The following is a 13,837-nucleotide window of genomic DNA, read 5'->3' on the forward strand; positions in this document are numbered from 1 at the left end:
ATCTGCTGAGCACAATGCTACCACTACCAGGTGTTGGGCCCCAAACTTCTGAACTCAAGGGACAGAGTAACCCCAGTCAAGAGGAAAAGAATTCCTGTTTCAAGTTTCCTTTTTTTATTCTAAATAAAAACCACACTTTGTGCCGAACAATGGAATATAAAAGAATCAGATGTACGATTTTAGACATCTACTATTTGGGAAAAGAAGTTTACAAAATATACAAAACTTTACAGCAATAGATAGTAAACACTTAAATATTAGGAGGTCAGTACTTATTAATTTAATGGAAGGAAGTTAGGCGTCAACAACTCTTCTCGGTTTCATAAGAGACTTTCACTAGCAGAGGTGGGAGGGAAGGGTGGACTGGACAGGGGACGGGTGTTAAAGAAACAGCAAAATCAAAACAGTTTCATTTTCATTCTGATGTTAAGTTTGCTCATGAGTGATGACAGTGAAATGAATGCTGTGTGCCCCCGGCTTCCTGACCCACTCAGGGCAGGACTGAAGAAAAAGGATGTGAGGGGACATTCGGACGGGCAGACTTCTCCACAGCCCACTCCCACACCAACAAAATCAGTGTCCACCTAGAAAAGGATTTAAATTCACTTCCAAAGTTGAGTAGTCTCAGGAACAGGGCACAGTAAGAGGCCAGAAGACAAAGAAAATTCATCAGTAGCAAAACCTGACTGGGGAGAAGGTATTTAGGCCCAAAGGTTTGTCCTGGAGACAAAGGGGTGCTGATGGATCAGAAGGGAATAAAGTAAAAAAAAAAAAAAAAACTTTTACCCATTTCCTGGTTCTTAGGGCTCACCCGGGCCCTTAAAATGTAGGACCAAATACTAAAATGTAGCAGAGCTTCCCAGCAGGCACTACGGCATCAGCAAGCCAGCATTGGCTCACAGGAGAGGTGGGAGACGGACCCCTTCCTGCGGCCAAAAGCAGCCTCTGCTGTTTATTCTGATGTGCTATCCAAGTATTATGTTCTTCCCTTAAGAAACAGGTCAGGAATAGCCTCGTGCCTGATTTAATGCTTTACAGTCGCCATCTTGAAAATCTTCATTTTTAAACAAAGGACTCTGCAAATTATGTAGCTGGTCCTGAGTACGGAACAACAGAGAAGGGGGAGGAGAAAAGACATTCAGGGGTCAGAGAGAACCTCAGAACATTACAGCAGACTGCTAAACTGGGCTCCAAGGCAGAGGGGCAACAAAACAGAAGGCTGGAAAAAAAGTTTTAAAAACTCAAAATAAAATGAATACCTTCGACCAGGGATCCCAGAGTTCCCTCTGCCACAACATAGAGTTTCAAGTAAAACAGTTCGGAAAAGGGAGAGCTGGAGGTGGAGGCAGCAAACATGACTCTAAACAGGGGGAGGGGTCAGGTGTGAATATGGGACAAGCAGAGGAATGGGGTTTGGTCAGTGAGCCTCACGAGCTACTGACCCCTGCTACAAGTCTGACCACAACCAACCAGCCCCACCAACCACCCCACCCCCCAATCAAGTGCTTGGCCTCAGGATGATCAGGGGATGCAGCTTTTTGTTTAGTGTTTCAGGGGCAAGGTTCAAGGATTTGCTTTTTGGTTTACTGGAGAAAAGGGAAAACTTCACAGTTTCAGGTTAAGTATACAGACTACCCAGCATCCACGATGCCCTCCGTTAAGGAAAAGGGTTTCTCCAGCACACTGATCCATGCTTGGCCAGCTGGCTGGGTTCCAGTAAGTACCACCTCTCTCAAATCTGACCATTCAAAAATTGGTCCTCATTGACAGTCTAGGAGGGATCACTCAGCCTTCAAAAAAGCTTAGCAGATACTTGATGGCGGTCTTCCGCACATTTGCCTTCTTAAATTTCCAACAGTCAGTGCGGGGGGCGGGGGGGGGGGGGAGAAAGGGAAAAGCCAGTCAGGGACAGAAAGTCGCAGCACTGCATACTTGACAAGAATGACCTGAGGGGATGAATAACAAGTTCGATGGTGAAAAGCGGCCACTGGTACAAATCCCTTCATGTAAAAGTCACCCCACCAGAGAGCCAGGCACCCCAACTGGGAGGCTTTACCAATTTAGGGCTAGAGAGAGAGGCAGCAAGTCCGACAGGGACGGAACTTTGGCTTGCTTGTGTGTCTTAATATAGCTTTCCAAGTTTAGGAAGGATGAGAAAATGTGCAAAAAGTTCCTTCATTTAACTTGTTCCCCTCAATCCGGTTCCCTATCTACTCAAGCGCATTCAGGAAAGGCCGAGGAATTTAATAAGCCCCAACTTTCTATAACTCACATCCATTACCTAAAGGGTTCCCTGGGCTTATTCTGAAGAGACTATCTGGACAGAAGGAAAAGGAGTCGCTTGTTTAAAGGCTAGACACCTCCTCCCTGAGTCCAAGCCCCCGTTTCCAAACCTCTGGCCAGGACTATCCCCTGGACTATGGCTACTCGCTGGGGAGAAACTCATTTTCCTTAAGTCACTTATCCAAAAGAGATGCTGGGTACTATGTATATAAAAGCAAAAATAAATAAATATCAATGTTCGAAAAGGCTCTGTGAGTTAATTAAAACCACTTGCTTGTGAAACAGCCCGGGTGCTGCTGAGTCCCCACAAGGGCAATGTCAGGGCCTAGGCCAGGGACTCCCAGAGCTCGCCTGAGCAGGCTGAGGTAGTATGAGTTACTGAGGTGCTACCTTGTGAATATGCGGGATCCGAAGGCCCTCTCCCTCAAGCCTTCTTTGGGCAAGAACCCCTCAAAAGCCACAAAGAATGGAGCAACCAGCCCCAAAGACTGGGCAGACTCCATCCCAGCCAGCTGGGGCAGGCCTACACCAGCTGCCGTCCAATAACGCCCCCTGGTGGCGATGCAATGATAGATCAGGATAAATTCCAGCAGGTCAAAGGTGAGCTGCCAAAGCTCCTGGGCAGTTAGCACAAAGTAAACAACAGGTTACCCGACTGGGACAGACAGACCGCACATCCTGCTACACACTCGGGTCCCTTCGATCCTGAAGGGCTCACAGTCCATCACTCCGCCACCCCGTGGGGTCTTCTCATCTACACCACAGGTCAAACACACTTCTAGGTGGGAGACTGGATATAAATTAAGGCAAGGTTGCTGCTGTCAGAGACATCCCCACCTCTCCACCAGAAAACTCAAGGTCGACGGAGGTAGCCTGATGACAGATGACTGTATCAAAGGGCTCCCTGTTCTCTTTGCCCCACAGGGAAGGCCTAACCAACCACCTGGGCTACAACTCCATAAAATCGTATTTCTTTGGAATCGAGGAGAAAAGAGAAGCCTCCCTTCCTGTCCATCCAGGCTGCCACTTCCAGCGGCCCTGGAGGACACCTCTTCTGACCAGCAAGGATTCATCCCAAAGCTTTCTGACCTAAACAGAAAGCTCTGCCTCCAGTTTGGATCTAGCTGCCAAAAGATTTTCCTGTCCCCCCAGCAGATCAGAGCGTGGAAACGAGCAGGCACCGCCGTCCCATCCGCCTTTTCCCTGCTGAGGGCCGGGCCTGGCACCTGAAGTGAGCTGCCCTGCAGACTAGTCTTTTCTGAAAGACCACATTCCCCAAATCTCTCTCACAGCTGGGCATTCCAGTTGGAAATCTGGCAATAATACCCACAGTGAAAACCTCTCTCCACCTCCTCTATTCAGTGAGGCTGTTGGTTGGATTCTTAGCAGCATAAATACCTATCAGTAAACTAAAACTTGAGAGGCGCGAAGAGAGGATCTAGTCAGGGGATCTAGTTGACATCAACTGCCTGACCAGATCCCAAGCCCGGCCTCCGAAGACTCAAAAACAAAGCCCACCATGGGCAAGAACAGGTAAGGAGGTAAACATGATAGGGCCATTGCTTCTCAAAAATAGTAACAGCTCGTGTGCTCTTTCTTCTTCTTTCAACACAAGACAGAACAGAATTTCCTAGCAAGGCCAAACTGAAACTGCAGAGGGCCCAACAGCAATTAGAAAATCAACGTCCTGGCTGCTGCCTAGAAGCTGCCCTTAGCTCCGCGGGGACCCAGTCAGCTGTCCGGGTTCTTCTCTGCCTCTTTGGAATGGATAATGTACATGAAGGTCTGCTCAATGGTGAAGTCGGGTGGGAGGCTGCCTTTGTGCACACCCACGTGCTTGCTCATGAGGTTGAGCGTGGAGCTGTAGTGGCCACAGACCGTGCAACGGTACATGAGGGCCCCCGAGTGCGTCTTCAGGTGGCACTTGATGGTTGAGCGGCCTCGGAAGAACTTGTGGCACACCTTACACTGGTACGGCTTCTCGCCTGTGTGGATGCGCCGGTGGTAGTTGAACTCACTCGTGTGGGCAAACCTTTTGCCGCAGACCTTGCAGCTGTACTTGCTGTTCCCGGGCTGGCCCTGCAGAGCCAGTTCCTCGCTCAGGAACTCCTCTGCTGGCAGCTTCCGCTTCTGGAGAGCGGGGTGCTGCAGCCCCGCGGTGGGCCGGGTATCAAGGCCACTGGCGCATTTGTGCTGGCTCACGTGGTAGCGGTAGGCGGCCTCCGACTTGAAGCTCTGGCCACACAGGTGGCAGCGGAAGAGGGCATCCTCCAGGCTTTGGTGCACGGCCATGTGCTTCTCTAGAAGGTGCCAGTCCACAAAACTGTTTGCACAGACGGAGCAGGAGAAGACGGAAATGCCCAGGTGGGACAGCGTGTGCCACATGAGGCTGCAGAGGTTGAGGTGGCGCTGGTCACAGACACTGCAGGCCTGGCCCTTCAGGTGCAGATGGTCAAGGATGTGTCCTCGGACTGCATGGAAATCTCTGGCCAGTGCCTTCCCACAGGCAGCACACTTCAACTCTGCAGTGGCTGCCCCAGAAAAGAGAGCCAGCTTCCCAGAGAGGGGGTCGTTGGGGTGGACAATGATGTTGTTCTCAAATATCCCATCCCGTCGGTGGAGGGTAAGCTGCCACTGGGTAAAGAACTTAGTTTCACACATGTCGCAGGAGAAGAGGAAAATGCCGATATGGGACAGAACGTGGGTCACCCTGGAGTTTCGGTCCTGGAAGTGGGTTTCGCAGACCTTGCAGTTGCCTGTCAGCAGGTCCACATGGTCCCGAGCATGCTGTCGGATGAGCTGAATGTTGGGCTCTAAAACTTTTTTGCACACCTGGCAGGGCATGGCCTTATTCTCCCGGTTGTCACTCTCGCCAAAAGTCAGCTCATCCTCGCTGTCGTCACTCAACTCAATCACCTCCTCGGCTGTGCCTATCTCCTCGGTGGGGTCTTCAAACTGCAAGTCATCATCCCCCAGCTCGTCCAGCTGGAGCTCATCCATCTGCCCGAAGCCCGGATCTTTGGAGTGGTCGCTATTGCTCAGACACGAGTTGGTCCCAGGGGTAATGTCAATTGCACGGTCAGTGGGGAAGAAGCTGTTTTTGCTGAAGTCTCCATTGCTCTGAACCTTATACGGCTGGCAGGAAGTCGCGCTGGTCTGGATGCCCATGCTGACGGCGCCTAGGACTGGCTGAGTCACCAGATTAGGGACGGGGGTGAAAGGAGCAGGGCCGTCGTGGTCTTCTGTCTTTGGCGGCATGGGCTGCTGCGACAGAGGCAAGCTATGGTTAGTGTCACTGGTGACATTTCTCTCTTCCTCTTTACAGCTTCCTCCAGCATCACTAGGTAACACATAGTTCCTATCAGGACCAAAGTGCTCCCCGCCCCCCCGGAAGTCTCCAAGCGGATAGGCAGGTTCTGCCGAGCTACAACTCTGGGTACCGGAGTGGCTCTCCCCGCTGCTGGTCAGGGGCTTGGCCACGGCAGTGCTCTCCAAGTCAGGAAAGGTGGAGTGACAGGCCCGGAGGAGATCCTCCATGCCCAGGCGCTCGGCCACCTCATAGATGACCCCAACATTGATCAGGTCTGTGAAGAGCTCCGACGTGTAGACAAAGCTCAGAATCTTCTCGAAGTTGGCAGGGGTGATGAAGTCCACCACGTAGGTCCTGGCAGCATCCAGCCCTGTATTCAGGAAGAGGTTCTGGAAGTAGCCTGCCGCACAGGCCAGCACGGCCTTGTGGGCCGGGAAGGAGCGGCTCCCCACCACAATGGTGACATCGCACATGGTCTCCGAGAGCCGGCACTTGTTGAGTTCCTTCAGCAGGTTGTTGGGGTGGTTGGTGCTTTGCAGTTTGATCCTCATGCCCATCTTAGCAGCTCCTAGGACGTTGCCTCTGTATCAGCACGGTTCACCTGTGGACAGTAAAAGGAAGAGATGGATGGCCAAACACATCCCTGCACGCAAGGAGCTCTGCCGAAGAAAATACCACCAGTCTGAGTGTTTGTGAGCCCTGGGCGGGGAGGAGCCAAGGGTCACAGTGCTGCTCCATGCTGCCGGGGGCAAGGACAAGTGATGGGACAATGACCTTTCTCCCTGCATGTTCCCAAACACAGAACGGTCACAACAAAACCCGAAAGTATTGAAAAAAATCTGATAGCGCCATCTGTGAGAGTCAGTAAGAGAGGGGGTAGGCCTGGTGGGACAGAAGCTAATACCTTAGGGTCAAGTCAGAGGCAACCTCTTGGACACAATCCCTCACTTCATTATTAGATGGAGGGCTCAAATGGATCTCCTAACTTCTTCCCCAATACACGCTTTCCTATCTCGTTCAGTGCTTTCACTTCTCTTACAACACCAAACACCAAACGCCGTAAAAGTACTTGAACATAATTACCAAAGTTCCATTAGCTGCTGAGGGCAAGAGAAGATTGCTCTTTTATTTTCTTATCAATGCTCTGTCCTTCCAGTCCCTAAATAGACCTCTTACTCATTCATGAGTTCTGATCTCTCCCTCCCTAGACCACCTACCTGCCTAGTCTCTTGTCTTACCATAACCAGAGCCATCCAGATATTGTTGTCTCCTCCTCTGCATGCTTAAGATTAAGCTAAAACACTCAAGACCCAAAGAAATAAAGCAAAATAGAATACACTGTAGCATTTACTATTACTTATATATGCCTTTTTTTTTTCAACCACCCTTTTTGGGATCTATGCATATGCTGATCAGAACGAAAAGACTTGATGCCCTAAGAGGGCATCTAATTATACTGGCAAGACTCCTAAAAGCTTGCTGGATCCCACTCCCCCCACCCCCTTCAAGTCCTGCATGCGTGAGGAAGCCAAGCTAGCTGCATTCTCCTTCAATTTCAGCACTCGCCCCGCGCAACACAGCCCCTTTCTCCACCTCACCACCTCTACAAACTCCCAACTTTTTCTGGGATCCAAGAAGCTTCTGCGCTTTGTTGGGATACAGGGAAGCATCTCCCGGGCCCTGGCGGCCACACATCAGGTCGGGGCACTGGCAAGCCTGAGTGGAGGGTGGGAAGGGGGGCACACTGGGAACTTCCGAGAAGGCACCCCAACAATCCCGTGGTGCCGCAGTCTCCCCTCTGGAGGGTCAAACCCAGCAAGAACGGGGTTGGATCGGGCCAGGGTGCTCCATCCGGGGGCTACGGAGCACCTCGGTCGCGCCCCAAGCGGCAGGGGATCCCCCCGGGGCGGCTCCGGGGGCGCCGGGCCGGACGGGAACGAAAGGATGGGCGGCGGGACCGGCCGGGGTCGGCGCGCGGCCGGGTATGATGGGTCCGGCGACGGGAGCGGGCAGGAGGGAGCCCCGCGAGAGCGAGAGAAAGGCCGGGACGGGGGTCTGGCCTCCACCCGGGTCAGCCCTCGGCCCGGCCGCGCTTACCCGGCTCCGCGGGGCCCGAGCACCATCGCCACCGCCGCCTCACACAAAGGCCCCGGCCCGCCGTGCCCGGCCCGACAAGGAGGCGGCGCCGCCGGCCGCGGCCAGACTCTCCATCCGCCGCGCCACTCGCCGCGCCGGCCCGGGCCGCCCCCGCCGCCCGGCCCGCAGCGCCCCCCGCCGTCCCGGAGGAGGCAGCGCCCCCCGCCGCTTGGCCGCAGCGCCCCCAGCCGCCCGGGAGGAGGCAGCGCCCCCCAACGGCGGGGCCGGGAGCCGGATGGGCTGGGCCAGAGCCCAGGGGAGACTCCGCTCTCCTCCAGCGCCCCTGGGGACCCCTGCCCAGGCCCCACCTCCCACTGTTATACCCCAGTTTTCGCGTCGGAGAGACCACCAAGGAGCCACCACTGAGCTTAGTTAAGGCAGGGGTATTTATGAGTTCCTGTTACTAAAGCAGGGTGGGGGTCTCTGGAACCAAAGCAGGGTGGGGGTTCTTGTTACTAAAGCAGGGTGGGGGGTCCTTAGAACGAAAGTAAAGTAGGGGAAAGTTCAGCCCTTGGGCACAGGGGTCTGAGATGGCTGCCGGAACTAGGATGGCTGTACTTATGCTAAGGCATGCTAAGACTAAACCTGAGGTCGGATGGCCTTAATTTTTCTCGGCCTCCATACCACTCCCACGCGGCCCGGGGACTGCCCGCCCCCAGCCACAGCGGCCACAGCGCAGCAGCTGCAGGGACGTTCCCAACCCCCACAGACCCGGTTTTTCTGAATTGCCCTCATCAACCGGGTGGAGGGCCATCCCCTCCTCACCCTGGAGCATGGCATCCCTACTCTAAACTGTCATCCTCTACCCTGTCCTGCATCTCATCGTCCCAGAAGCTTCTCCAAACGTTGCAGAAAAAGGTAAAAATGAAGTCAGGTTGTTTGTGAACTTCTGAGCACGCTGGGCTGAGAGCTTCCTGAAGACAGGGCTCTGTGGTTCTTGATTCTACTCCTGGCATGGTTCACCACACACTACCTGGTCCTGTGACAGGTGCTTAAAAAAATAAAAAAAGCCTGCTTGACTGAATGAACAAATGAATAAACAAGTACTTGAGGTCTGCGCCTCCCCTACACTCCGTGTCTGAAAAATCGCTGCTGACCCTCCACCCACCTGGGTGGCCAGAGGGAGGAATTCACAGGCTCCCACTGCACCTTGAGAGCCCATCCTGTTTCCTACAGCCTGTCATCCCTGAAGGGGAGCAGAATTTACCACCCCCAAATGCCTCTTTGGCATAAGGATTATTTTAGGTTGACTTTTTTTTTTTTTTAAAGATTTTATTTATTTATTTGAGAGAAAGAGTATAAGAGTGGGGTGAGGGGCAGAGGGAGAAGCAGACACTCCACTGAACAAGGAGCCCCATGACTCCAGCTGCATCCTGGGACTCTATGATCGTGATCGGAGCCAGAGACAGATGTTTAACCCACTGAACCACCTAGGCACCCCCTCGGCTACTTATTTTTTTAAAACGGCAGACACGGGAGAAGCTCTGGAAACACAGAAGTTACATTTATAAGGGAAACCTTTATCTGCATGGGTGTCTCTTTCTGTATTAGGAAGGCAAGAATGACTTAAGTCTCCAGAAGCTCTCATCAGTGGAGAAGGCAGGGACCTCAATATGCTTAACAATCACCCCCTTAATTATAGGGCTTGGCCTGAAAACCCCCCATAACTGGCTCCCCACCCCCAATATCTTCTTTTGTCTTTAGCTGGGGATGGTATTTAAGGCGGTGGCTCAGGCTGTTTTAGGGAGTTACTCCTGAGCTTCTCCCATGTTTACAGGAAGTATACTTGTTACTGAAATTATGTTTATTTTTCTCCAGTTAATCTGTCTTTTATGATGGCTTGGTCACAGCCAAGAACTTAGAAGGGTGGAGGGGGGTCACCAGGGTGTCTCGGTCAGTTAAGCGTGTGACTCTTGGTTTCAGTTTTTTTTTTTTTTTTAAAGATTTTATTTATTTGACAGAGATCACAAGTAGACAGAGAGGCAGGCAGAGAGAGAGAGAGAGGGAAGCAGGCTCCCCGTTGAGCAGAGAGCCCGATGCGGGCCTCGATCCCAGGACCCTGAGATCATGACCTGAGCCGAAGGCAGCGGCTTAACCCACTGAGCCACCCAGGCGCCCTTGGTTTCAGTTTTGATTCCGTCACGATCTCAGGTCCTGGGGCCCAGCCCCACATAGGGTTCCACACTCATGATGGTCAGGGAGTCTGCTTGAGGTCCTCTCTCTTCCTTTCCCTCTGCTCCTCCCCCCACTCATACTCTCTCTTAAATAGATAAATAAATCTTAAGAAAGAAAGAAAGAAAGAAAGAAAGAAGGAAGGAAGGAAGGGGAAAAAAAGTGTAGGGGCACCTGGGTGACTATATTGGTTCAGGCTCAGTGGGAAGCCTGGTTCTCCCTTTCCCTCTGTTTGCTGCTCCCCCTGCTTGTGCACTTGCTCTCTCTCTCTCTCTCTGTCAAATTAATTAATTAATTAATTAATTCAAAAAAGAAGGATAGAGGGAAAATTATTTTTCCTTCCTTACATCACCAAGTGTTTCTAGAGCTCGGTTGTGCTGCTTCTCCCCACCCTTCTCCTGTAGCATTGCAGTGACCCTCCAGATCCTATCCTCAGGTGCTCCTGCCCAAGGATTGTCATCAAACCACAATTACGGGCCCTACCTGCAACCCACCACCACCACCACGGCCACCAAAGACGTCAGAAGTCACGGTCACCCCACTCTCCCTCCTCAATCGTAGGAATCCCCCAGGCTCTGGGACCCTTCTGCTTCAGCCTCTCTCCCATCACATTCTGTCCCCTGCTGGGTGATAGAAGATGGCCAGGCACAAACCCTCAAGGCAGGCACACGGTAGTGTTCAGTAATTCCTTGACTGGAGAATGGGAAGGGGACACACAGGATGTTGCCAGCTGATCTAAGACAGTTTGCCAATTTGGCAATCATCGGTTATCTTGATGCATTTGGGAGACTGTGTGTCCCCGGTTTTACAACCTCACTAACAGATGGTAGGTTAGAGTGAAAGCAAGCGTTACACCAAAGGGTGCCGATCATGTAATATTTATTAACAAGGAAATACAAAGCCAGACTTTCTTGTAGTTTGGGGGACAGGTGATCTCCCTTAGCTCTCTCATGAAAGGGTCATTTAGAAGCTGATACGTGTTCCAATGGCAGGCCCAATCCCCACAGCTGGAAGAGGTGACCGTGTGTGCCCCAAAGTGGACCCTCACACCACCAGTAGACTCAAAACCTCCAACATGACTCCACGACGTGAGGCTACAGGAGTAGGCCTCCCCACCTTCCTAGCCAACTGTCTTAATCATCTCTGGAGTGATGACCCCACCACGTGTACTTCAGGTGCTAAGAAACCCCTCTAATGGTGTAAAATTCATACATTTCTGCGTGTGACGTGATTTACAATAAGAAATATATATTTGGTCTTCATCTCCATTTCTGACAAAGAGTTCCTAAAATCAGTGGCATGTCCTAAGTGAGGACTCTCACAAAGGTGTCCTTTGTCATGTTGTTGGGTAGCCGTGGGGTAGCAGCAAAGGATTGGGGTTGGAGGTTGAATCAATTGCCAATGGCCAATGGTTTAATCAATCCCAACTATGTCATGAAGCCTCCATAAAAACCCAAAAGGATGGAATTCTCAGAGTTTTCTGGGTTGATGAACATGTGCTGAGTTGGGGAAAGGAGAGTGGTGCCCTCAAAGAGAAGGTACAAACTCCACACCCCTCTGCCTGTGGCTTACCCTATGCATCTCTTCCATCTGGCTGTTCTGGGGTTGTGTTCTTTTATAATAAACTGGTCATTTAGGAAGTAAGCAGGTTTCCTGAGTTCTGTGAGCCACTCTCACAAATTAATCAAACCTAAAGGGGGAGGCCTGGGAACCTCCAGTCTGTAAGCAGTAGATCGGAAGCACAGGAAATAATCTGGACTTGAGACGGCGTCTGAAGTGTGAGGCGCGGCCTCACAGGACTGAGTCCTTCACCTGTGGAGTCTGATAGCATCTCTGGGTAGATAGTATCACGGAATTGCGTGTTTGAGTGGTGAAACCATCCCTCTGCACACATTAGAATTAGTCCAGAACTTCTAAGATGGAAATCTTTTTAAAGTAAATCACTGTGCAGGCCTCCTGGGGGACTCAGTTGTCTAACTTTGGCTCAGGTCCTGGTCTCAGGGCCCTGGGATCAAGGCCCTGCCTTCACATCCTGCTCCTCGCTCAGTGGGAGGTCTGCTTGTCCCTTTCCCTCTGCCTCTGCTCTCTCTCTGTCTCTCTGTCAAATAAATAAAATATTTTAAAATAAATAAAGTAAATCGCCATGCAATCCCAGTAATACACACACACACACACACACACACACACACACAGCTAAATGCACAAGGGCCAGAAATTCGGTCAAGGTCTTTTTGGCTAGGTCTCCTTAGGCCCCTCTTTACAGCAGGAAGAGGAGAGCAGGGATTCCTTTACACATTCTTCAAGCACAAAAACAGGACTGCGGCTTAAAATTGGGCTTCATTTTTCTTGTGAGCCCCAGGCCTGCAATTTTTGTCTGTCCCACCAGAGAGCAACCTTTCTGCATTTATACTCCTACTTGGCAAAGCCCCTGAGTCATCTCCGCAGGCTCGCCCAACCCCCAAGTCTGAGCAGAACCAACTCTTGACGCTTTCATGACCCAAATACATGCCTCAGACTCTGCAAGTGTTACCCTACTTTAAAACCCTCTAGATAGATAGTTTTGAAAAGCCAACACGATGACTCCCTGAAGGAAGGCTTGAGGCTCGGGTAAGAACATTCTTTGACCTCTAGCGATAAAACCTGACTCAAGGGACACTGAGTTGAGCTTTCTCTCCTCCCTCATCCCCTCGATGCAGCTGTGGGTCCAAAGTTGCCCCATGCGGGTTCTGGGAAGAGAGAGCTTTTGCAGGGGTGAAGGACCTGTAGGAGGCCACCTCTGGCTCCATGATGCTGTCTCTATATTGCCTTGGGACAGTGGAGTATCAGTTTAAGGGGACGGCCAGGTTCCGCACTAGCTCTGCACTAAGCTGAACTAAGGAATCTGAGGATTTCTCAGGCTGTTCCTTTAGGATACAGAACACCCCTTGGGATCCCTGGTCTATGATAGTTGGCACATCAGATAAATAAAAGACACTCACACACCTCATCTCAGAGCCTTCCAGATTCTGTGGACTGCTAGACCAACCTTGCAAGGTCTAGTATGGGTTGCATGGCAGAGGAATCGGAAACAAATGTTTTCCCTTTAAAATAACTAAGATAGCCCGTTAACACTGAAGCTCGCAGCTCCCTTCCTGGTTTTTGCGGGAACTTTCCCAATCACACCCCATCCTGGCAAGACCAAGTTTTGTTGGCTTGTCCGCAGCCCTGCTACACAATAAACACTGTATATGGGTCACCCTCTCCTCCTGTGGCCTGTTACAGGACCCCTGCTCGACATTTGCAGACAGAGAAATGGTGCGTCTCTATGGATTCGTCCTCCTCTGGGACTGGGTCCTTGCACAGCCCTGCCTACCACCACACCCCCGCCCCTCTCTAAGTAGTCAGATTCAGGGATTGACATCTCCTAGGTTCATCCTCGAAATATGGACAAGCCGTTCAGGGTACGTTTTTCCTTTACCTGAAGTTAGTCTGTGAAAGACTGTGAGTGCTAGAAGCCATCTTCCAAATTCATTCATTTATTTTTATTTAAGATTTTATTTATTTATTTGAGAGAGAGAGAGATCACAAGTAGGCAGAGAGGCAGGCAGAGAGAGAGGGAAGCAGGCTCACTCCTGAGCAGAGAGCCTGATGCAGGGCTCGATCCCAGGACCTGATATCATAACCTGAGCTGAAGGCAGAGGCTTGAGCCACCCAGGTGCCCCTCGTTCATTTATTTCTAAATTACTAAATAAATCTTCCAATACTAATTATTTGAAGCACTGACTAAGGCACTTTTGGGAAAATCAATGTATGTACAAAATAAAGATGCTTCCATTGATTTATGATACATGTATGTACGCATATCATGTAGGTGTATATGATGTAGCTGGAAGAGTCAAGGAAGAGAACCACTCCCCTCCCCTGCCAAGCAGTGAAACAAATACAACACTCTGGGTC

At 51.2% G+C, this 13,837-nt stretch overlaps 1 protein-coding gene across 1 annotated transcript; it reads right to left on the reverse strand.

Annotated features, from left to right (window-relative positions):
- Positions 1-91: 91 nt before the first annotated feature.
- Positions 92-7,819, reverse strand: ZBTB39 (zinc finger and BTB domain containing 39). Its single transcript, XM_045071630.1, has 2 exons — positions 7,691-7,819; positions 92-6,194 (listed from the first exon to the last, which is right to left on the reverse strand). The coding sequence occupies exon 2, from the start codon at positions 6,148-6,150 to the stop codon at positions 4,015-4,017; it is 2,136 nt and encodes a 711-aa protein (XP_044927565.1). The 5' UTR covers positions 6,151-6,194; positions 7,691-7,819; the 3' UTR covers positions 92-4,014.
- Positions 7,820-13,837: the final 6,018 nt, after the last annotated feature.

Source organism: Mustela putorius, unplaced genomic scaffold (assembly GCF_011764305.1).
Source record: "Mustela putorius furo isolate JIRA1106 unplaced genomic scaffold, ASM1176430v1.1 tig00003988_pilon_pilon_pilon, whole genome shotgun sequence".
In the NCBI taxonomy this organism is placed as follows: Eukaryota; Metazoa; Chordata; class Mammalia; order Carnivora; family Mustelidae; genus Mustela; species Mustela putorius.